Below are 25,029 nucleotides of genomic sequence, written 5' to 3' on the forward strand. Positions count from 1 at the left end.
TTCGATCACTAACATTGGTAAGAAAAATGCACAGGCCTTGAATCAGATTTTACTAATGGTAACAAAACCGTATTTTTTTTTAAACTAAACTTGCAAAAGATACGTTCCTTCCAAACGCAACACTAACATAATTATATTTTGTGTAAAATGCGCAGAAACTATCTATATTTTTATTATAACATTTTAAACTTTCGCGGTTTGAACACATATTAAATCACATTTACAAACGGTCTATCGCGAATTTATTTTGTTACCTTTATTTACCGACGTTTCGACACAGGTTTCACTGGTCGTGGTCGCGGCTAACTGGCGTCCCAGCAAAATGTCAAAACAGAGATTTGTGAACTACCCCACGAAAAGTACATTTAAAGTTTGAGGTAGACATCACATTTTCAAACCACCGACTACACATAAATGTTAATTATTGTCAATGTGATTAAATTTAATATATATTTTTATTGTTTTAAATAACATAATATATGGGCACTTTAGTGAAATGCACCGACATTTGAACTTCCTAGGTTATATATTTTTTGCGAAAACCGAAGCTCGGCAAGAAAAGTGATTCGTGGTCCAAAAACGTTCGGTAAAATCTGCGTCTTTTCTGTGGACTAATGTAACAAAATAATTACCTATCATTAAATAAATTTAAGTAAATAGTTTTTTTTAAATAATTCGCCAATAATTATCACGAATACGGACAAAGGATGACATGATATGATCTCCACAGAAAAGTCACAAAGTAACTAATTCCCATAAAGTTTTTGACCCATAATTATTCACGATTTTTTTTGTATTTTGGTAAATTCTTAAATCCGGGTCAGTTCATTTAAGGGTCGGTATAATTCAATTTCGCCAATATCGGCATCCGACCAAATATATTTTCCGTTTCCCTGATTCTGTACAACATCTGTAGCCGCATTCGTAATTTGAAAATCTAATTTTGATCCGAAACTGATTCTGATACTGATTTGATATTACTCTTAAAGCGGCTCACTCGTTTCCACATAGAGGCCAGTCCAAAATCAACCTTACATTGTGTCATGAAAATGATATCTAAATGATGTCAGTCATGTACATGTTGGCGCGAGCGAGATGCATGGGCGACAGTTTTTGTAATGATAATCGTTTTTATCGATGTATTTTTATTCCTAATCGGCTTTATAGTGTTATATGGAATGAAAAGAAATGAAATTTATTATTAATAACAGAGTTACACGTCAACATTTTAAATATCACAATATTAATAACATTTATACAATATTAAGTATATAAAGTAATTGCATTTAAATAATTATAGGTTGATCAAAAAAATCTTGATTTATAAAATAAAATATAAATAGAAATAGCTATGGTTATCTGATTGATTAATGTGCCTATATTTGTATTGTATGTTGCTTTATATTTTTCTACTTCTTTCCAATTTTTAGTGTATTTTCCCCATTCCTTTTTGTGTAATATATTATATGTTTATCCTATTAATTTTGTATGTATTTATATCCTTTATCTTTCTGGTACCTTGTTGTACATTTTGCTACATTTGTCACCCTCTTTTCACTTTCTCCTCTCATCTACTCAAAGGTTAACTGGAAGAGATCCCTCAAAGGGATAAGTTCGCCTTTGTACATCTTATTATTTGTACCATGTAATTTTTAATATGTATATTTGTACAATAAAGAGTTTACCACTACTACTACTAATATATTATACATTTCCAACATTGCTTTTGTCGAAAAAAATGTAAAAACTAATTGAAATTGTTGATTTCGCTGAAAACGTAATTGCCAAATATGTGACGTCACACCAGGGGGGGGAGGGTCACCAAATGTGACCAGATGTGACAAGGAGGGGTAAAAAATCTTCAAATTCGTGTGATGTAATTTATGGATGACCCCTAATTAGGGACGTTTTAAATCCTCAATTTTAATGTATTGTTAACTGTCGAGACTATAAATCTCTGCCATATTGTAATAATTATTTATTTTAAAACTAATAGATTGTAATATTAACCCAGGTATTGACTGTTGTTGTATGTAATGTTGCTAAGTATTTTTCATGTCACTATTTGTGCCATTCTCAATCGGTATCTCATACTTATTGTCGGTTGTCAATAAGGCGCTATTTTCATATAGCTTGAATTTGAAATCAACCTTATCGACTAGCGACAATGTGGTACCTTTTGGTTGAAAACGTCACATTTGGTGTCGCTTTCCATCAGGTGATCCGTGTGCTCGTTTGCCTCCTATTTCATAAAAAAAAAAAAAAAAAAAAAAAAAAAAAATAGGTGTCACTGCAAAGGTTGTTTAATAGGAGTGAATTTAAGGCTACACGTTGAAAAAACCTTATGTGTTTGCATGATGGGCGAGTAGTATTGAATCAAGATAATATTTTTGAAGTTCGAATGCCTCTTCTGATCTTCCGCTATGGGGTTTGTTTCTTACACCCATGTCAACGTCTTTTACAAATCAAATACAATATTCAGTTACCTGTAGGCGATCCTGAGTTCCTTATATTTTATTATATTTTTGTGTACAGAATTTCCTATTTTTCAAAGCGGTTTGATGTTCCTTTGTTTTTGCGGTTTAAAAATGTTTGTTTTGATAACAAAGAAAATAAAATTAAATGTCTCTTTCCCAATAACTTTGAGCTTTTGGTTTCGTTTTTAATATGTATAAATACCAAAAAACTGCCGTGTAACTCGGTAATTTTTTAAAGTGAAATCATCATCATTATCATCTTAAGAGTTATTCTCTTGTCGGTGGAGTATCGTCTAACTTTCCCTATCCTGCGCCAGCTATTTGACTTTTTGATACGACACGACCCCTACTTTTTAAGGTTCCGTACCCAAAGGGTAAAAACGGGACCCTATTACCATAGAGTAACTTATACTAGAGCGGTACTGTCATAGTAAATTTTGTAACCCCAGTAAATTCACTGCCATCTGTCGACACACTTTAAAACTAAAAATGAAGATTTATAAAAATACGATAAAATGTATTTAAATATGGATAAATGATTTTTTTTTATTTGTATTAATTATTTTTATGATTTTGACCCATGTTCTTCCACTGATATGCGTTAAAATTGTTAAATAACAAACGAAACCGTCAACGCCATCTATACGACTGTAGGCCAAAACTAGTAGCGCCCTCTGAACGAGAATCAAATTTTCTTGATTTTCGAGGCACGTTTTTTCCTTAGACTGTATCTATCTATTACGGAGTTATATCTATCTTTGCTATTACTAAGACTCCGCTGTCCGTTTGTCCATCTGTCCATCTGTCTGTCTGTCACCAGGCTGTCTATCGCCTGTCTGTCTGTCTGTCTGTCATCAGGCTGTCTATCGCTAGACAGTTGAAATTTTCACAGATGATGTATTTCTGTTGCCGCTATAACAACAAATACTAAAAAGTACGGAACCCTCGGTGCGCGAGTCCGACTCGCACTTGGCCGGTTTTTTCTTTCACTTGTTCTGAATACAATACTTAAGCGCATTTTGGGCACGTCAGTGCTCCACCTACATAGTTGTAGGGAATGGAGGGAATTGAGTAATTATATATGGACCATACCATCATTAGAGGCAAGAGGAGTAACTTATCCAAATATTTTTTTCTGCCTGACCCATCTTAATATCTGAATACAAGTTAAAAATACAAGTGTTAATAAACGTAATGTTACCGGTCAGCTGTCATCCAAATGCAAATGAAGGGAAGGGAATGAAATACTTTAATTAATTCTGTTTTCCGGGTTGTACGTGTTAATTTTATCGCTATTGGGCACTTTATAATCTAATTACTAAAATTTTGGATTTGGATAAGGCTCGTAATTATAATTATGTATACGGATAACTCATCCCTTTACGCGACAAATTCCATGTTCACCACATAGATGGTTGGCAGTCTTCAACTGTGCGTTTCTCCAGAAACTTCCTGCCTCGCACAGCTAAACTGTGGAATGAACTGTCGCCTGCGGTATTTCCGGACCGATACGATCTTCAAACCTTAAAGAAAAGAGCGTACTCCCATCTTTAAAGCCGGCAACGCACTAACAACCCCTTTGGTGTTGCGGTGGTATGGTGTACCTATATCGTATTTAAAAAAAAACCGGCCAAATGCGAGTCGGACTCGCGCACGCGCAAAAAAGTCACGTTTGTTGTATGGGAGCCCCACTTAAATATTTATTTTATTCTGTTTTAGTATTTGTTGTTATAGCAGCAACAGAAATACATCATCTGTGAAAATTTCAACTGTCTAGCTATCACGGTTAATGAGATACAGCCTGTCTTAGTAATAGGGTCCCGTTTTTACCCTTTGGGTAAGGAACCCTAAAAAGAGTAACTTAAGTACTAAAAGTAGCACCTATCATACCACCCGTTTACTAAGAACCCACCTATTTTTATACGTCTCACGATAAAATTAATTACCTAATGCAATATCAATAAGTTAGTATTTGCAAAGAGGATATAATAAGAGTTATATCTATCTTTGATAATACTCAAAAAACATCTAAAGTTTCATGCATTTCATGGAAACATTTAGAAATATCATAGAGTAACTTATACTAGAGCGGTACTGTCATAGTAAATTTTGTAACCGCTGTAAATCCACTGACATCTATCGACATACTTTAAAACTAAAAATGAAGATTTATAAAAATACGTTAAAATGTATTTAAATATGGATAAATGATTTTTTTATTAGCATTAATTATTTTTATGATTTTGACCCATGTTCTTTCACTGATATGCGTTAAAATTATAAATAACAAACGTAACCGTCAACGCCCTCTATACGAGAGTAGGCCAAAACTAGTGGCGCCCTCTGATCGAGAATCAAATTTTCGTCATTTTTGAGGCACGCTTTTTCCTTAGACTGTATCCATCTATTACGGAGTTATATCTATCTTTGACAATACTCAAAAAACATCTAAAGTTTCATGCAAACAGTTAGAAATATTTGATAATACTCAAAAAACATCTAAAGTTTCATGGAAACAGAAATATCATAGTAACTTATACTAGAGCGGTACTGTCATAGTAAATTTTGTAACCCAAGTAAATTCACTGCCATCTGTCGACACACTTTAAAAGTAAAAATGAAGATTTATAAATTTAAATATGGAAAAATGGTTTTTTATTTGCATTTTTTATTTTTATATGATTTTGACCCATGTTCTTTCACTGATATGCGTTAAAATTGTTAAATAACAAATGAAACCGTCAACGCCATCTATACGACAGTAGGCCAAAACTAGTGGCGCCCTCTGATCGAGAATCAAATTTCCGTCATTTTCGAGACACGTTTTTTCCTTAGACTGTATCCATCTATTACGGAGTTATATCTATCTTTGATAATACTCAAAAAACATCTAAAGTTTCATGGAAACAGTTAGAAATATTCAGGGTGGCGCCCTCTAGTAAAAAGTCTCTAAAATATTAGCTAAAAGGCACAACACACTTTCAGTTACCCGCATGTCCGTAGAGTCTCTTTAGTTCTCAGGAGATGGCGCTTCAAGACATTTGAAGGTGTTTTGAGTTGTATTCTTTGCCTACATTCACTGATTTAAACTTTCGCGATTTCTACACATTATTAAATTGTAAAACGGGACTTAATCGCGTATTTTAGATTTACCTCCGACGTTTTCAGCCAGTCTTCTCTTAGACCACGGGGACAAAGCCGTCCTCGAAACGTCGGAGGTAAATCTTAAATATGCGATTGTCCCGTTCAAAGAGTTGAAAGAGTATAATAGTATATGTAGTCCCGTTTTACAATTTAATAATTTGCCGATATTGTCAAGGAGTTAGAGTGCGTGTTGAGATATTTTGAGCACCTCGGCAGCTCCGATATATCTGATGGCGACTGTACATAAATGTTTTATGTAGAGAATTAAATAAATATCACTCATTGTTTGTTATACCAATAACAAACAATGAGTATGTTGGGTTGAATTGCTCTGGTTGAATAAAAAACAAAATTTAAGAACATTTTTATTCCGAAACATACATGATTTTACTATGATAAATTAGACTTATAAACTAATTTTAATAAATTATTTTAAATACATTATTAAATATATACAATCTCGGATTTTCGTACAAAAATATTTGACGTCATCTTTATCTCTCTTTATTTAGGCATCTGGGTAATTTTATTTAAAGTTGTACACTAGTTTTTGTTCAAGTTTGGGAATTTTTACGTTATTTTTACTCAGAATCAAGAGCTCTTTCGATTCTACTAAGAAAAAAAATGTTCCAAAGTTTATTTATTATTCCCATTTCATTACCTATTTCGTAGATTTTGTATGACTGTAACGAATGGAAGAAACGAAACATGTATGGAGATATTGGGACATATTTCTCCAATTAGTATTGAAAGAGCTCGTGTTTCTGAATAAAACTAACGTAAAAAATGTCGGAAAAAAGGTAAAATGATGAAATTTAATCGCATTAGACCCGTTAATGACATTCATTATGTGTAGAAAACGCGAGAGTTTAGTGTTACAACGTAAAAAAATCCCGTTATAAAAAAAAGTGTAGTGTAAAGCCTGCCTAGTAATATATGATCATTGTCAAGAGGGCGCTGTGCATTCTCATGTATAGGGTGACAGTTCAGTATAGTATGAAAAAATTAGTTCCAGTCAAATTCCGCAACATGGCGCGTGATCATATATTCCTGGTCAGGCTTTACATCTTTAAATAAAATGGCTCATCTACCAGAAATCATTTTAATTCTAAACTTGAATTACGTTTGATGTCATTACGTTTTCTGTTTTTACGTCACAGATTTTCTACTACTGACATTTCAATGACATTTGATAATAATTTATGAGTACAGAGGTAAGATTTTTTTATATACTTTTTACATTTGTTTTTTTTTTTAATAAAAAAATATGGTTAAATGTAAATAAAGCTAAATCCAATTTTAAAAACTCAGCGGATTTCGTAAACCATAATAAGGTATATTCTAATTTTAAACAAGTTATACTGTAATATAATAAATAAATAATATATTTATTAACAAATTATAATATATTTAAAAATAAATAAATAATACATTTATTAATAAATTGTATTCTTTACAAATTATTAAAATTTACTATGTTAAACTTTTAATGATTTACTTACAAAGAAATAAAATCTATTATTTTGGTATTTGATACCTTTACCAACTAAAAATGCTGATAAATCTGAAGTACCTAAATTAACAACACACATAGGTAACATATTCAATTTCGTGTATATTTTAATTTCGTCTAAATAAATAAGGTGCATTGGGGTAATTTCGAAAGCGGGGTATCGTTCAAAATTGCTAATATCTACTAAACCAGAAGTACTTTATACTATTTAATCAGTACGAAAGAGAAGTAAGTAAGTATAAGAGGCCTGAGTGGAAGCTCGAGTTAAGGGGCCCATTGACTATCAGTCCGCCGGACGATATCGGCCTGTCAGTTATTCGGAACTGTCAAATTTTTGTTCTAACTGACAGGCCGATATCGTCCGGCGGACTGATAGTCAGTGGACCCCTTTAGGCGTGCAGCGGGGCGGGGCGTGCGTACGCGTACAAACAACAACCGTATAGGAGCGGCCTTAGTGCACGCTGCTCACATCACTTGTGAGCCCGACGCCACGCTGCACGCCCCGCCGAGCGAGCGTCCACTTAGGCCTTGACACTAAGTGTTTGCTAAAGTATGATGTGCCTCTAATTTTATAGATATTTGTCATTTTCTACATTAATTTTTAACAAGCAGAAACGTCTGCGATCGATGCTATTAAGCACCCAAGGCAGTAATTTTTCCACTTTTAAATTTTCTACATTACCCCGCTTTTGAAGTTATCCCGATGCACCTTAGGTTCGTGTATGTTTTAATTTAGTTAATATTTAGTTTCGTGTATTACATGTTTTAATTTCATAGTCAATAAAAATAATAATAAAAGAAACATTTAAACAGAAACCAGGTAAAAATAGATAGAAATACATTTTCCAGCTAAGTACGGTCAGCACCAATAGTACCGTATGAAACAACGCGCCAAAAGTATATGCCATCCTGGAATACTGTTCCAAATAAACATATATCTCTACAGTTCGCGTACAAAAGAATCTGTTACAGTCAAATTGTTCTACATATAGACCGCGAGCCAGGCGCAAATTTCGTCAGTCATCGCCTCCCGGGCGAACACTCGTATAGCGGTTAACGGCTATGTATGATGAACCCTCGTGAATGTCAGCTGCCGCTCCATTGGTGGGTTGAGGAATGGCAGAAAATAGTCTATAAAAAAATTTAGTCATCACCTCCCGCTTGATACTTTGTCAGATGATAGTTTAGATGCTATTGTGAATAAACAAAATCGTCAGCCGATTGTATCGCTGTGGATTTAATAAAATAATTTGATTTGTTCCCAAAGTTGTGTATCTCTTTTAATTAAATTGTTAAAAAATGGTAGATACTTTTGACGCATAGCCTGGCTAGCTTTGATGCTGGCTGTAAATAAATAAAAAACTATTTTTTTATTTGATGATAACTAGAACTAATTCAATAGAGTATTTTAACTAGTTTATTAATACAATAAATAAATGCCATGTTGACTAGTCATACTCTCATACTTAAACATAAAAAAAAATCGCCATTAAAGATCAAAAGCTGCCAATTATTCTCATATAAACAATTGTTTTGTTACAAGCATCTAATCTATTAACATTTGAACATGATATTTCAGATGCAAGATACATAAAGTATATCTTATTTTCATCTTTGGTAGAAAATGTATACCAATTAGGTAGAAACATTATAAGGTGCCACCTGTTTTAGGTGGTTTTCTACAATTCTCCGGCTCTTGTTGTATTCATTCATAAACATTTAATTATGATAGATAGACTTTGTGTTTTCGTTTTATTAATAAACATTTAAACAAACTAACAAAAATATACTATTAGACGTAACAGTAAAAAAAACCGGACAAGTGCAAGTCGGACTCGCCCACCGAGGGTTCCGTACTTTTTAGTATTTGTTGTTATAGCGGCAACTGAAATACATTAAAAATACATTAATACTTAAAATTTCAACTGTCTAGCTATCACGGTTCATGAGATACAGCCTGGTGACAGACAGACGGACAGAGGAGTCTTAGTAATAGGGTCGCGGTTTACCCTTTGGGAATGGAACCCTAAAAACATACATAGGTACATACGTTATACGTACGTATAACGTAGGTACTTAAGTAGTTATCAAGGTTTATGTAATAAGTTTTACATTCATATAAAAAAAGTTCACTGTCAAACAACCACAGTATAAAATAATATTAATTTAACGTTCGTTGATAATAATTCTTTTTTATTTACTACAATATGGATTTACATAATATATGGCAGTCTTACAATGTATTATTTTAGACGTATCTGACGTAGAGGCACCAATGACCGACAAGAACCAATAACCGACACTTTTTTAACCCAAGATAATAAGAGGAGGAAACCGATTCCTTAATTTTGCAACACTGATGACTGGCACCCATTGAAATTATACCGAAATCCGTCTTTTTGTTAGAAAACGGCAGCGTGAAAATCCAGTGCGGCTAGAGATCTGGTGAAAATAACAGAATTTCTTATATAAATTCTTAAGGAAGTGAGTACATTTTTTTGTTAATAATCCCGATGTGATATGATTTACTCGAATTTGATGTTTTTAACGGGTTATTATAAGAACTATGGGATTTAGTTGTTATAACGAAAGTATTATGTAAACTATTTTGAAAGAAATTGTTGGTGTTGAAGTAGGTTTTCACAAACGTGACTGTTCCAATAATCGACACGTGTCGATAATATGTTTAAAAAAAATTCATTTGATAAGCTAACATGATTCCTTTTGCTTTGCCTTATTGGTAGATATTTAAAATAGATTAATCAAAGAAGAGCTACCAGAGGGCCTACTGCGAACAACGAAGTTCGCAAGTCTATGCGGAAAGAGAATAGTTACAGAATGTTTTGGTTCCCTTTTAATCCACGACCGTATCCTTTTACGAACAAATACTATTATATGTACTTATTATACGTGTGTTTTTGTATAATTAATGCACTTTGGCACAAATGTCTAATATAATGTAATCGAAACGTTAAAGTACAAACACAATATAAACATTTTTCAATTTTTTTTATAGTGCTATTTAGAATTAACATTTTTTTAAATTTTTAACCTTATTATCTAACATCTATCATTATTCACGAAAATAAAAATACGAGCTTGCTGTACAATTGAATCAATCATATCCACGTGCATTTTATATAATTAAGTTGTCATTGTTAGTCTAAAACAATACTTAACTTTTTTTAAATTGCAACAGGCGTGTGTGTTTCAAATACATTTTTGTTACATGTTCAATCATTAAAATGAAAATATTCAGGGTGGAAAAGCTAATGTGCAATTATGCATATTGTTTTTATAATAAAAAAAAATGTTATTTACAGAATGAAGTCGTCCTTGTCGGTTAGCTTTCAGTCGCGCACGGATGTCAGTCGCAGTACTATTATTTTCCATCGTAATTTCACGGAAACGTACTAACGTGTCTTGCTATTTCAGGCAATCTCGGTACAAAAAGTACTAACGTTGACTGAAGTGGAATGACAAATACGAAGGTTTCCGAGAAAATACGATGGAAAACAATTAGGTATGCACTACATCTGGATGTCGGTCGATGTCCGTCACGCTTCTTTTGAATGCTATGTAGTTAACTTAGACTATTTTAACACAGCATGATGCATCCATGAGGCGTACCGTATTTTAAAGAATAAATGGAAAAATTCACCGCTAAAATTTTTTGTTTATCTAATTAAAAAAAATAGTATCGTTTTCTCTACTGTTTGTTTCGGGAGTATCTGCTTGCAAAAAATAAAAGTGAGATTTCTGGTTGAAGAAATGTCACTTTTGACACTGACAGATAATATATTGCAGCTTACTATACATAATGTTATCTACAGCATGACGTCGTCCGTGTGGTTTAGTCGTCAGTCGCGCACGGACGTCAGTACGACCAGTTGCGTGCGCCGGTCGCTGTGGATCGCGCGGGATACGCTACTGCTGCGCGTGCGGTTCAGCGACTGAAACGTCAAATTATCATAAATAAATCAATCAACAATGTTTGTTTTAAGCTGCATCCACACCGCGAGTTAACTTTGATGGGGCAACGAGCAACACCGTGTATCAGACAGTATCAGTAAGTTACCTAATGTTACCGTTTTGCTCAACATTGCTAAACTGCGGTATGAATGCACCTTTATTTACTTGCCTTTTTAAACACATTTTTATGCTTCATAATTTTTTTCAAACAGCTAGTCAGATTACTCTTCCTAACTCTTGATATCAGTGTATACTAGTATTCACCATAGCAACATACTGCGATCCGCTCGCATGCGTCGAATGAGATCGGACGGATCGCAACGTGCGGCGTCTGCGCCGATGACAAGAGACAAAGTTGTTCGGAAATCAAATTACTTGACCGTATACTAAGAAGTTATTGCCAGTGTACTTACCACAGCAACCGACTGCGATCTTCTCGCATGCGTCGAATGGCTGAGCAGGTCCGAGTTGGCCGTGGAGTCGGACCGTGATCGCAACGTGCCGCGTCCGCGTCGGCGCCGGCGCCGGCTGCACCACAGCCATCGGTACGGCGGCACTCGTCTAGAAAATCGATGTAATTTGTGATACATGTGCGGAAAGACAGCAAAATATTCGTGAATGCCGCTGATTTACATTGGAAATTAAGGTGCTAATTTGTTCTACAAATAAATGGGTATCTACATTTATCACTTTTGTGAAGTTTATAGTTTATATTATGTGTCATAATTTACATATGACATTTTAGAAGTAATTTCTCGACACTGATGTACACTTAAAATCCAACAATCTAATCACTGTTTTGTAAATTTATTAGATTATGTGTTGATTGTTGGAAGAGCTTCGAACTATATTTTAATCATATTATATTAGTACCTCACTAACTACTATTAATTGTTATTGACTGGGAGCGCACCCTCAAACGTTGCACAAAATTGAATCAAGAGGGGACAAAGTGACTTGGTAATAGACAGATTAATGTAATTACAATAAAGATCAATTGTTAACATCAAGTGAATTCCATTTCGAACGATAAATAATAGGACATAAAGAATGGTCCTTATGTCCTATTATTTAACGTTCGAAATGGAACAGTGAAATTGGAAATTCACTTGATGTTAACAATTGATCTTTATTGTAATTACATTACATCCGTAATGTAATAACATTATGGAATTACTTATTCACTAGCTTTACTTATACCTTTTTTAAATAAAGAGAATGTGATAATCATATCCCTGTCTTCAAAGATTTTTAGTCAATCAAGCGTTAGACTCGATTTCTAATGAAATTTTGTCTTTCTACGAAAAAGTATCGGAAATGGGAATTATTTTAGCCGTTTTTCAAAGATATAACGGCGGAAATGGGTTATAGATTGTTACAACGTTCCCTGGCATGTTGATATTAACAAGTAATTCTGTCAAAAAAATGGGTTGTATTAACGAAACCACTAGCATAATATAGGTTTGTTATTAAGGGCCCTCCACAGACATGCTAATCAGCGAACTAGGCTCCATACACGCGTTCGCGGCTTCGCGCCGTGATTCGAGCATGTGTGGAGGGCCCTTTAGATTTGTGTAGGATGTCCCATAAAAATAGAAACAAAAGTAGATAATAATGTTCCGCTTGTTAAAGTAAAACCTGTTGTGTAAAGCGTAAAAAAATTGTAAAAGTGGAATAATGTTTTTGAGAAGGTTCAAAAACCTTCACCCATTTCTTCACCTATTAGAGTGCTATATCTTGTTATCAATTTGTTTTGTCAGCTGTCAACAGTGAAAATTTTAGGACATTTTGTTATATTAAGATCGAAAGAACTCGTGACGAATCACGAGTTGAAATAATTTAAAAAAATATGTTACAAAAAAGTGATCTACAATTTTTCATAAAACAGTCCATCTGCGGATTGCGAAAATTTTCTAAAAATTTGGAAAAGTTCTCTGAAATATTCGAAATTCTCATACAAAAATATGAGCAGTTTCCGAAACTTTTCCATGAGGTAATTTAGCTATTTTGGAAACCTAAGACTCTTATAGACGTGAGGCGAAAACATGCAGCAAATCTTCGGGTTAGCAGCCGAGTTTAGCGGCGCCAAGCTCTGTATAAGCGTGGCTATATGGCAATGCCAGAGAAGAAAAAGGTCCAACTATAGCTTACCTACGGCTCATATATATATAGATGTGAGGCGAAAACATGCAGCAAATCTTCGGGTTAGCAGCCGAGTTTAGCGGCGCGCCAAGCTCTGTATAAGCGTGGCTATATGTATGTATAGGGTGTGCGTGTGTGCGTGAGAACGCAAACAGTCCGTAACTAGTCAAGGAGCATTAATATGACTATGCCAGAGAAGAAAAAGGTCCAACTATAGCTTACCTACGGCTCATATATATAGATGTGAGGCGAAAACATGCAGCAAATCTTCGGGTTAACAGCCGAGTTTAGCGGCGCCAAGCTCTGTATAAGCGTGGCTATGGCTATGCCAGAAGGGGAATACGTCCAGCTATATCTTACCTAAGGCTCATATAGATGTGAGGCGAAAACATGCAGCATATCAATGGATTAGCGGCTGAATTAAGTGGTGCCAAGCTCTGGATCAGCGTGGCTATGGCCATGCTGGTCTGCGTCTGCGGGATGAAGTGGTACACTTGCAGCAAGTCGAAGCCGATGTACGGGAGCCAGCAGAGGACGAATACTGAAAGAAATTATCCTCGTGTGATTTTGTGATAAAGATATATGTTATATTCGAAGGAAAAAATGACCCAAGGCCTCTAGTGTCCAGAGCTGGAATCGAACCAGCGTGTTGTGTTTACGCGACAGATGCCTAGACCGCTCAGCCATCCGGTCATCACGGTGACATGGGTCGATAAACTCAAAAACTACTGAACGGGATTTTCCTGCAGTTTTCACCTATCGATAGAGTGATTATCGAGGAAGGTCTGGATATAAAATTTGTTAAGGTTTTGTGTAATCCGTGCGAAGCCCCGGCGAAGCGACCTGCCCCGGTCGCTAGTAATGAAATAAGATACTCACCGAACACGATGACAAATGTCATCTTGACGCTTTTAATCTTGGCTCTGGGTATGAGGCCTCGTGAGCTGGCACGCCTGGAGTCTAGGTCACCCTCCGCGTGTCCTGGAAATATTATACAGAAATTATATTGATGAGTAGAAGCATAGATAAAGTTGACAAAACTAAGCCACCCCAATCGATTTCTCGAACTAGTATGCCGAATCGTTTATTTACTTCTACCATAGAGAAATAAGTAAGCATAGAGTGCTCACTCCATACATCACTTTTGTTACCAAAACGCTTATTATTTTACATTACATCTAGCGGCGAGTAGCGGATTTATCAGCACTGCTTCTTGACACTACTAGATGTCAAGAGTGTCGCGACTGACAAAGACTATATTTCTCAACAATTTACAACTAATATTAAGCAGAAGGAGTTGAAAATAAAGTTCCAGGTTAATCCGATTATAATATTAGCTGAAAATTGTTGAGCATTAGACTGTTCGTTCGTCGCGACATCTATTGTCAAGTAGCAGTACTGATAAATCCGTTAGTTGACGCTAGATGTCGACTACGAAAATAATAAGCGTTTTGGTAACAAAACTGATGTATGGAGTGAGATCTCTATGCTTACTGATTTCTCTATGGTAGAAGTTCGAGAGATCGATTGGGGTGAAATATGTTTTGTCAACTTTACTATAGTTAGCTGTCTGAAGAAAAGCTATCGAATATCAGTGTATAAGTATTTAATTAACACCAAAAAACCTACTAATAATTTATAATTCGATCTAATTTTGACATAACTCGCGTATGCTTCACATTAATACATATCATGAACCCGATTCAGATCGAATAACTGGTTACGGTTTTGATCTTATTTTGATACGAGCTTGAAGATCGCCCACGCTGATAAGTTTTGTCGTGGAATGAAGTGACCACCTCACGCACGACTTTCACTTCAACGACTGAAGTGAAAGTCGTGCGTGAGGTGCACGTCAATCACCAAGATGATCGACTAGGTTGCATCAAAACCAGTTCAAAATCGGCGGTTTAATTTAAACCTGATTTACTAACAAGAAACCCCAAAGTTTCGTTGATTCAGTAATTATATTAATTTGCGTTAGGGAAACGAAAGTACTCCGTTGTTTCCGGTAAACCCATTTTGTAATAATCTTCTCAGACTTAATTATCTGACGTACTTATCCTGTTTTCTTTGAGTGATAATATCATTATCTTTTCAGATAAGCTAAATTAGGGTTTTACGTCAACAGGATAATTCCGACTTACGAAAAATCTTTACTTAACTGAAATAGATGTCGTATGCGAAAGTACAGTCAAGGTATTAAATATTGACACATACAACGTATCAAAAACCTGCAGGCACTACGGCAATAAGGTCGTGTTTCTTGGCACTTTGTCCGAGCTAATATTTATCTTGAATGATACAAAATTAAGTACCAAAACCTCCAGTGCCCTGGGTGCATAGACATGATGCCAATCGTTACCGCTCCGTAGCGAACGAAATGCAATTGTCTCTGTTACACTAATATGGAAGAGTGATAGAGAGAGATAACAACGTTATGCTATGTAACGCACCCGGCTGGGATCGAATCAGCGTTAAATTTTATACTGAGTCAGTCAAGACTGTCAGGAGACGTGAGCATAAGATAAACTACACATTTAGCAAATTGATGTTGACTTAAATGTTATTGAATAAATAGGTCATACGGTTGTTTGATCTATGAAAAATGTACATTTGCTACCAAAGGACAAATGTTACACAAGAAAAACAAATCATATTTAATATAAATATAACGACCCACCAGCTTGGGATCCTGTAGTCCATCTGATAAAGGAGCAAGCGAGACATAGACTGTGAGACCTTAGTGTTGGATAATGCTGGACATTCTGATGTTTTGAAAAGATGTGTCCCGCCGAGTTTGTTGCCGGTCCCATATTGGGATACCCTCCTACAATTTAGGAGCGAATTAAATCTTCTCGGGTCCGTGGTGTAGGGTTGGAGCCGGCGTAGTTTTTATCGCGTATATATATATATCTTTACTTGAAAAATAATTATAGTGTATAACTAGCCTTATGAACCGATTTTGCATGTACAACCAGCCTTAAAGTTTGTAGTCTATGATTGTTCATTATTTTAGTATGTGGGTATTTTGCACTTTGTAATTTTTCCTCAGTCACCCGTTGACCACGAACGCTGTAAAGAGTTCGAAACGTCGGGATGTATTATAAATTCAATATACGCGATATAATCCGTTTTCATAGTTTTATTTCATAAATATAACGACTTTCTCTGATTTGATAGTTTAAGGTTGGAAAAAAAAAACTAGCACCTGTCAAAATTATTAATTTAAAATACCGATCTATCACTACATAATATAAAACAAAGTCGCTGCCTGCTGTCTGTCTGTCCCTATGTATGCTTAGATCTTTAAAACGCAACGGATTGTGATGCGGTTTTTAATAGATTGAGTGATTGAAGAGGAAGGTTTATATATATAGCCGGGGCGGGTCGTTAGTATTTTATAAAGAAAGAGTTAAAGAACTTATAGGTATATTGACCGGGATATAGACCGTGATTACCTTTTGTATTATTTGTGAGCTCCCGATATTTCGACGCAGTTACATGCATCATGTTCGCGGGTGACTGAAGATAGCGGGTGAGTGTCAAAGTTGTGTAGACAGCGCTCTGTCTACCCTCATTCTTGCGCGTCGGCTGCGTTCACTTTCAACGTTACCAACGGTCGCATTCACACTTGTTGGTCCGGTCGCGTTCACACTCGTTGGTCTGTCCAAACACACTACACTCACGGTGTCACTACGCGTGTTTGATTCGGATATCACTCGTTTTTTACACAAACAAATCACAGGATTCCACACATTTGACAGTTTAAACCCATCTTCACGATTGAAATTTTTGTATTTGTGAATTTCAACGGCTTCTCTTACCAATCTTGGTATATAGTGGCGTTCTGTCGAAATGACCTTGGGACTATGCAACTCGATCCAGTGATCTGTACCCGACTCAAGGAGATGCTGAGCAATAGCTGACTTGCGAACGTCATTGTTCTTGACCGCAGCAATGTGTCTATATCCCGGTCAATATAAGTCTAGTGAAACTAACCGTGAATCATTCAAAACTCTAAGAGTTAAAGAAGTATAGAGCACCTGTCAAACGTGTAACTTGAGAGATGGATCGGAAGGACCAACAACAGCGAGTTAGTGGGACTGCATGGCTGATGCATCAATGTCAGCCTACGCAGCAGTACTCTACTGCCGAGTAATCCAACCAGACAGAGAAGTCAAAGTATCACTCATCATGGCAAAACATTCAAACAATGCCACAAATATTATGGAGAAAATGGCAAACGGAATTCCTAACGAGATAAGAATAAGAATAAGTTTATTGTTTACCGTGTCAAACATGATGTTAAAATGATACATAGTACATAGTACCAACGGCTACCCTTTTCGGGTATACAATATTTTACATAATTACAATATTACAAGAGAGACCGAAATGGAAAATCAGAAAACAATAGTTTAACGTCGGAGACTTGGATTCTGTTATCCTTTAGGCGGGTGTTGCGGAAAGCAAGAAAGTTTACCCAATATCATGGTAGATTTTAACTATAAAACTCCCGTGAGACTCAAACATATTAGATTATTTTAAACCTATCTACCTACCTACCTAAAATAGCTCGACATGTTTCGGTCCATTTTACGAGGACCACCAGACCAGTGAAGACGTGTCGTGTCTCCGTGAAGACTGTCCTCGTAAATTGGACCGAAACATGTCGAGCTATTCGACTTAATAATACGTGAGTGACCCGGTTTAAAATGCACACATCGCGGGCTACGGGTTTCCTGAGACCTATATAAGCCGCGGCCATTGTCAGGCTTTTTATTTTTGCAATATCCTTTATCGTAGACTTATATTGACCGGGATATAGACCGTGATTACCTTTTGTATTATTTATGAGCTCCCGATATAAGTCTAGTGAAACTAACCGTGAATCATTCAAAACTCTAATCCTTTATCGTGTTAACATGTATACGTTTAAATATAATAATATATAATTGTGTTGCAAATGGGCGTTTCAATTCTTATTTTAACTAGAGGTTATTGTAACTAGAGTGTACACATCTCATATGGGATATAAAACAAACGTAGGTCGCACTAGGGTGATGCGAATTTACTACATTTAAGATGTAGTAATATTAATAAAAACCTTTAGGTATTTTCAGTTAACACTTAACAATGATTTCAATGTAACATTAATAACGGGTTTTGGTATAAATAAATGAGTTGTTATTTTTATTTTCGTGGTGATACTTTATCAATTCTTTTATTAAATTATGAAAACAATCCTAAGGCTTTATTGGGTTAGGTCTTTCGTATATGACATCTATTTCAATTTAACACTTACCATTATTCATAGTTTTCGTTCTCCTAGAGCTGACGGGAGGACTCATGACGACCGCTTTGCTGTTCGTCCAGATAGTTATGACTATGACGGCGTAGCACGCCGCTATAGCCAGGGCGTAACACGAAGATACTACTACCTACCATTATTCATAGTTTTCATCCTCCTAGAGCTGCCGGGCGGACTCATGGCGACCGCTTTGCTCTTCGTCCAGATGGTCATGACGATTACAGCGTAGCACGCCGCTATAGCCAGGGCGTAACACGAAGATACTACTACCTACCATTATTCATAGTTTTCATCCTCCTAGAGCTGCCGGGCGGACTCATGACGACCGCTTTGCTCTTCGTCCAGGGTCATGACGATTACGGCGTAGCACGCCGCTATAGCCAGGGCGTAACACGAAGATATTACTACCTACCATTATTCATAGTTTTCGTCCTTCTAGAGCTCACGGGCGGACTCATGACGACCGCTTTGCTCTTCGTCCAGATGGTCATGACGATGACGGCGTAGCACGCCGCTATTGCCAGGGCGGGGAGCACGAAGATCATGACGGAGACTAGGGTCATCCAGATCTGCCATCTCTCGGACGAGCCGAGATCTATCCAGCACTGTTGTTGCCCTATAATATAATTGTCAGGAAAGTGTAAGTGTTGTCGATGAAGACAAAGGTCCTAGCGAAATTAGTGTTATCCCACTGGAATCGATACAATCAAATATGTTTTATTAGAAATAATATTTTTTAAGAAGTAAGTCAATGTAGGCTAATCAAATTAGATTCAAAAATAGCGTCTTGAGGAATTAATTCCCAGCAAGCTGGATTTTTTTTAATACTTTCCTTAATTAGTCCTAAATGCGCGTAATCAGTTTTTTTTTTATACTACGTCGGTGGCAAACAAGCATACGGCCCGCCTGATGTTAAGCAGTCTCCGTAGCCTATGTACGCCTGCAACTCCAGAGGAGTTACATGCGCGCTGCCGACCCTAACACTCCTCTCCCTCGAGCTCTGGCAACCTTACTCACCGGCAGGAAAACAACACTATGAGTAGGGTCTAGTGTTATTTGGCTGCGGTTTTCTGTAAGGTGGAGGTACTTCCCCAGTTGGGCTCTGCTCTAGATCTGGAATGACATCCGCTGTCCTGTGCCCTACCACACAAAGCGAGATGTCATTCGCAGTGCCCATACCTCTCTTTTGGACATAGTTTAAGGACATACCCAGGTCCGGACGTAGTTTATGGACATACCCGGGTCCAAAAGGGTCCTCCCTCCGGGTCCGGGAGTTTGCTCCATTCCCATGTATGTGCATACATTTTGGTAGCCTTAGGAGAAAAAAAAATCCTTGGATTGCCAAACCACTTAATGTAGAAGGAACCCACCATCAATTACAATGGCACTACCAGCAAATTTTTGTGGAGCAGACTGGTAAAAAGGCGTTTTAGGATTCTTTACATTAAAAAAAAATTTAAAGTGGCGGCCACATTCTTTACAATTTAGACTACGTATTCATATTATAAGGTACCTTTCGGATCCTCAAATATCAATTTTCATCATGATTAGAACAAATTTACCATCTGACGTACCGTTTTCGATCTACAAGCAAAAAAGTGAAAAAGAGCAAAAATTTATGTACACGTCCTGGGATGGAGCAAACTCGGTTTACACGCAGTTAGAGCCAAATGAAGATATTAAAACGATTTCCAGCTTGCTGGGAATTAATTCTTCGGAAAAATAGAATTTGTTGGCCTAATGTAGGACTAAAGAACAATGATGGATTTTAATTATTAAGCCTTTTAAATACACATTTTCAGTTATTGAACAACCAAATTAGCTTGTCTCAAAAATACCGATTAACCCTGACAACTTCTTCATAAGATAAGACTCGTTCAAAGCCATGTTTATTACAGGGCTCTAATTACAACATAATATTACATATTTAAAAAAATCTTTTCATTTTAATGTAGCAACTTCAAGATAAGGAGTAGATTTAAAACAGTAGACAACGTGCAATGCTTTACCTTGTACTTCTTTAATTTCGTACAATATCAGAAGTGGGATGGAAAACACTATGCTGATGATCCAAGCTGACGCAATTAGGCCCCTAGCTCGGTTCCCTGAAACAATAAAATAATAATAATTAAACAAATGTGAAGTTCTCAATCAAAAGGTAACACTTTGTCGCTTACTATAAAGACGAAATTTGCTTGTATCTTTATACGAATAACCTGTCAGAGCATCCTTATGGCAAGTGACAAAGTGGTACCTTTTGATTAAGAATGTCACAAATACATAAAGATATAGGTACACAACTATACCTACACACTGCGCCCAATTACGCATAAACGACGCTCCGTCAAGTCAAGAGAGTCGTGCGTGAGATGTGCGCTAATCACCAAGACGATGGGATCGTTACTGGTGAATTTACAATATGACTTGGAACTCCTGTAGCCGTTTAAAAAGTTTAAGACTTACGGTGAATGTCGCTAGGCCCTCCCATGGCTCATATAAGGTGGAAATATTCTCTGGATTGGGTGCGGTCTTGGTAGCTCAGATGAGTGATCCAGTGGTCGTGGATTCAAGTCCCACCCTTGGGTCCACTGTCTTGACTGTTAATTTTACCACTTAATTAATTTTGATCTTCAATCTCTTTTCAAAACCATAACAAATTTTTAAATCTGAATCGGGAAAATGAAATACATGACGTTCGACACGACAAGAAATACTAACTCACCCGCGGTCACAATTACGGCCGTCGAGAGCCCACACCGAAACTTGGTATTAAAAACAAATGAGTACATAGAAAATTGTCCCAAAAAATTATAATATCAAACATTTTCTACTAAAACGCTATCAATATAAGTTTTCAGAAATAATGATTGTACTTTATTAAATTCAAGACTTCGCGTGACTGATAAACATCAATAAAACAAATGTTCACAAATTGAATAAGTAAAGAATTTGAAATATTTTACATTCTAAATGCCAAAGGCATACACGTGTAGGCAATTTATATAATAAAATTTCTTACACATTCTAGGAAAAAAACTTATTACAAAAAATATTTGACCTAAATTGGGAAGGAAATAAAATATGGTTGAGAAAACTTTTAGTCATTTTTGTAAATAACAAAATAGTGAAAGGTTTTACCGAAGGCTTTAAGAGGCTGTGGAAGGCATAGAATTTTTGACAATCAACGGAATTCTCGTAGCAGAAATCAAACTTCAAGAGGGATTGACCATTGTGCGATTCCAGTTATCGATGTTATCGAATCGCATAATATTACCGATCACCGCCTTTTCACATTATTCTGTAACATTTGACCTCTTTGCATCTCCATATGAAAATAAATCCCGTCAACGATACATACTCGTAATGTCATATGCCGCTAGCGTTTTCATAAGTCATTCCGGTGTCCTGTTACTAACATGGTTAATCCTAAAAGAAAAACGATAAACAAATCGATAAAGAAATATTCTTGTCTAAGTTACAATGCACATTCTTCCACTATATTATATTGCTCTAATTGTGGAGTTCATTTAAAATAACTAAAAAAGCATAAAATAAATGTTATTTCTGGTTTATCCAATATTTTGCTAATCCAAAAGTCTAATTTCATTACTTAAACGATGTCGTGTTATGACAAATATTTATCGATAGTCGATTTAATTGTCAATCCCTATTGAAATTTAATTTCTGCTATGAGAATTCCGCTCCTTGCTTATTAGTATAATAAAAGTATAACACTTTATAAGTTTTTTCCGTTTACAAAATACAAGCGCGATTATTTTAAAGTTAAGTATGTATTAGACACTTTCGACGTTTTATTTATTACGGTGGTGTATTTGCTTTTTTAGGGTTCCGTACCCAAAGGGTTAAAACGGGACCCTATTACTAAGACTCCGCTGTCTGTCTGTCTGTCCGTCTGTCACCAGGCTGTATCTCATGAACCGTGATAGCTAGACAGTTGAAATTTTCACAGATGATGTATTTCTGTTGCCGCTATAATAACAAATACTAAAAACAGAATAACATAAATATTTAAATGGGGCTCCCATACAACAAACGTGATTTTTTTGCTGTTTTTTCCGTAATGGTACGGAACCCTTCGTGCGCGAGTACGACTCGCACTTGGCCGGTTTTTTTAATCTTTGGAGTATGACAAATATTTCCATTATACTGTCTTCGGGTTCTTTGGGGTTTTAAATAAAAAAATTAAATGATTCCTCTGTGTGTGACTGCTTGTAGCTCACTTCAAATAGCGATTGAGAGAATTTTATTACCGTCACTATAGAGAACGGCACCAGTGCGTATTTTAGCCCCGAACCTGCTTTTTGAAAATCTAGGAAGTCATTTACCCGTTGTATGAGTATAATTACATTTAATGGTGAGTAATATTCAGACTTTATCATATGTTAGGTATTATATCATTAGTGTTATAAGTAGGTATATATGATCATATCATATAGATCATATAAATCATATCATATCATATATGACTTATCATTTTATACATGCAATGCAATACACTTTGATGGTGAAAGGTTATCGTATTTCAATATATGTGACGTTTTCAACCCAAAGGTACCACATTGTCAGTTGTCAATAAGGTTGATTTCAAATTGAAGCTATATAGAAATAGCGCCTTATTGACAACCGACAATAAGTACCCTTTTGATTGAGAATGGCACATATTATGATATAGCCACTTATAATAATAATCAAACAAACATAGGACCTTGATATTGTTAGTTTTATAACAACAACATAGAACCATGTAATATCGGGATTTTTGGACTATTAATTGATGATATTAAGATCCTGGTGGCAGGAAAATATAGCTAAAGACACGTAGAATTACGTACTAATCATAACTCATAATAGAACCTTGTAATATTGGGGCAGCGATTTATCAACATCATCACCATATTTCATGAAAAAACGCTAAAAGCTAGATGAAAGGCAGGCGAATTGTGTAAATTAAATGTGAAAAGTTAACGACTGTTTTGTGTACTGAAATAAACACAATAAATTTCGCAGAGCTCAGGATAAGTAAATTGAATATATTTATTTTGCGGTTTCATTGGCTTGTTGGTTACATTAAACAGTAATGCTTATTCTACTGTCATCGCAGTGATTCTACAATTGGATGCTGATAAGCAATAATGTGTTAACCCAAATAAGCACCATTTTGAGAAAATGGCGTCTAATGATTTTTTGGTGGTTTTTGAGTGTTAGTTCTAAAAATTTAAGATTTTGTTTAAACTGTTGTATTTGTCAGTTTAAATACAATGAATACTAGTGATTTATAATTATAATATTCGAAATAAATTTAAATTTGTCGCAATAAACCCCTTTTTGTTTATTGCGAATTGAATAATGACGTGAAACTTTCTCAAGAACGTGTCAATATTTTTTTTTTTTTTAATATACTTAACACAGTTTTGCTATTTGCTAATTGTGTAAATGTGCCTTTGAACTTATAATCAACCCGTTATAGCACGTAAAGTGTTGTTGTTTAATACTAACTTAATATAAATTTTGTTTTGCAATAATCAATCAAGCCTCATAATGCATTGATATGATATTTTTTTCGATTTGCAAGAGTGATTCAAGTCTAACTAGTTATTTTAAATCATTATAATTACAAGAATAACATTATTTTACAAATGTACATACATTCAAATTGTTGAACATGGCATTTAAACTGAATTGCTAAGAAAAACTACAGCAATTTGCGGTTTTGTTTAATTTTTTTTCGGCAAACTTTACTCAATAAAAAAAACCAGTAAAAACTAGTGTGATTACGCTTTATAAATACTTTATTTCGATCAGCATTAGTATTAACTACTTGAATACTGCAAAAATTTACAGATTTGTGCACAAAATTCGTAAAATTACATATTATAAACACATATTACAAGTAAGTTTAGCAACACTTACCTTCAAAACGCTTCTGGTAAAACAGAACTAATGGAATGTGATTTCCGCAATAATTAATTAACCTCTCTTAAGACATTATTGAAATTTTAGTATGCGTTTTCCCCATTACTGTAATAAGTTAAGGTACTAAACGCATTAATGCAAAACAGACAACACGTGTTAACGGATTTGTGTTAACTTTTTTCCTTCTTTTGGTATATTTATAAATTTCAAATCACTAAGGTCATTTTTGCAAAATGAAGTCGAGCGGACCAGCTACAAATGCTACAATATGGCATTAAAATCTCATTTTTGAGTTTTTGTGGGTTGACACATTATTGCTTATCAGCATCCAATTATTTGCCATTAAATAAGTTTTTGGCAATCATTTTTGGTACAGCTTTTATCGCTGACTGTACTTCTCTTTCCACAGATAACTACTCATCGAGAGAATTCTGAAAACCCCAAACAAAATTAGGTTGCGTTGTTTTATCGCAGAGTTCCCATGGCCACCTCCTGTCTCCATCATCAGATCAGGCCAATGGTATCTAATATTG

The 25,029-nt window shown here is 35.5% G+C and overlaps 1 protein-coding gene across 2 annotated transcripts in view; it reads right to left on the reverse strand.

Annotated features, from left to right (window-relative positions):
• Window positions 1-10,532: 10,532 nt before the first annotated feature.
• The window catches only part of LOC134742664 (cardioacceleratory peptide receptor-like), a 140,997-nt gene continuing 126,500 nt past the window's right edge, over window positions 10,533-25,029 (reverse strand). For both annotated transcript variants that reach the window (XM_063675851.1, XM_063675850.1), the window contains 6 exons: window positions 20,572-20,667; window positions 18,975-19,178; window positions 14,128-14,229; window positions 13,609-13,789; window positions 11,520-11,667; window positions 10,533-11,087 (listed from right to left, as the gene is read on the reverse strand). In XM_063675851.1, coding sequence (XP_063531921.1) covers window positions 10,995-11,087; window positions 11,520-11,667; window positions 13,609-13,789; window positions 14,128-14,229; window positions 18,975-19,178; window positions 20,572-20,667 — 824 coding nt within the window. In that variant the 3' untranslated portion in view covers window positions 10,533-10,994. The remainder of the gene's footprint in view (window positions 11,088-11,519; window positions 11,668-13,608; window positions 13,790-14,127; window positions 14,230-18,974; window positions 19,179-20,571; window positions 20,668-25,029) is intronic.

This window comes from Cydia strobilella, chromosome 7 (genome assembly GCF_947568885.1).
Source record: "Cydia strobilella chromosome 7, ilCydStro3.1, whole genome shotgun sequence".
In the NCBI taxonomy this organism is placed as follows: Eukaryota; Metazoa; Arthropoda; class Insecta; order Lepidoptera; family Tortricidae; genus Cydia; species Cydia strobilella.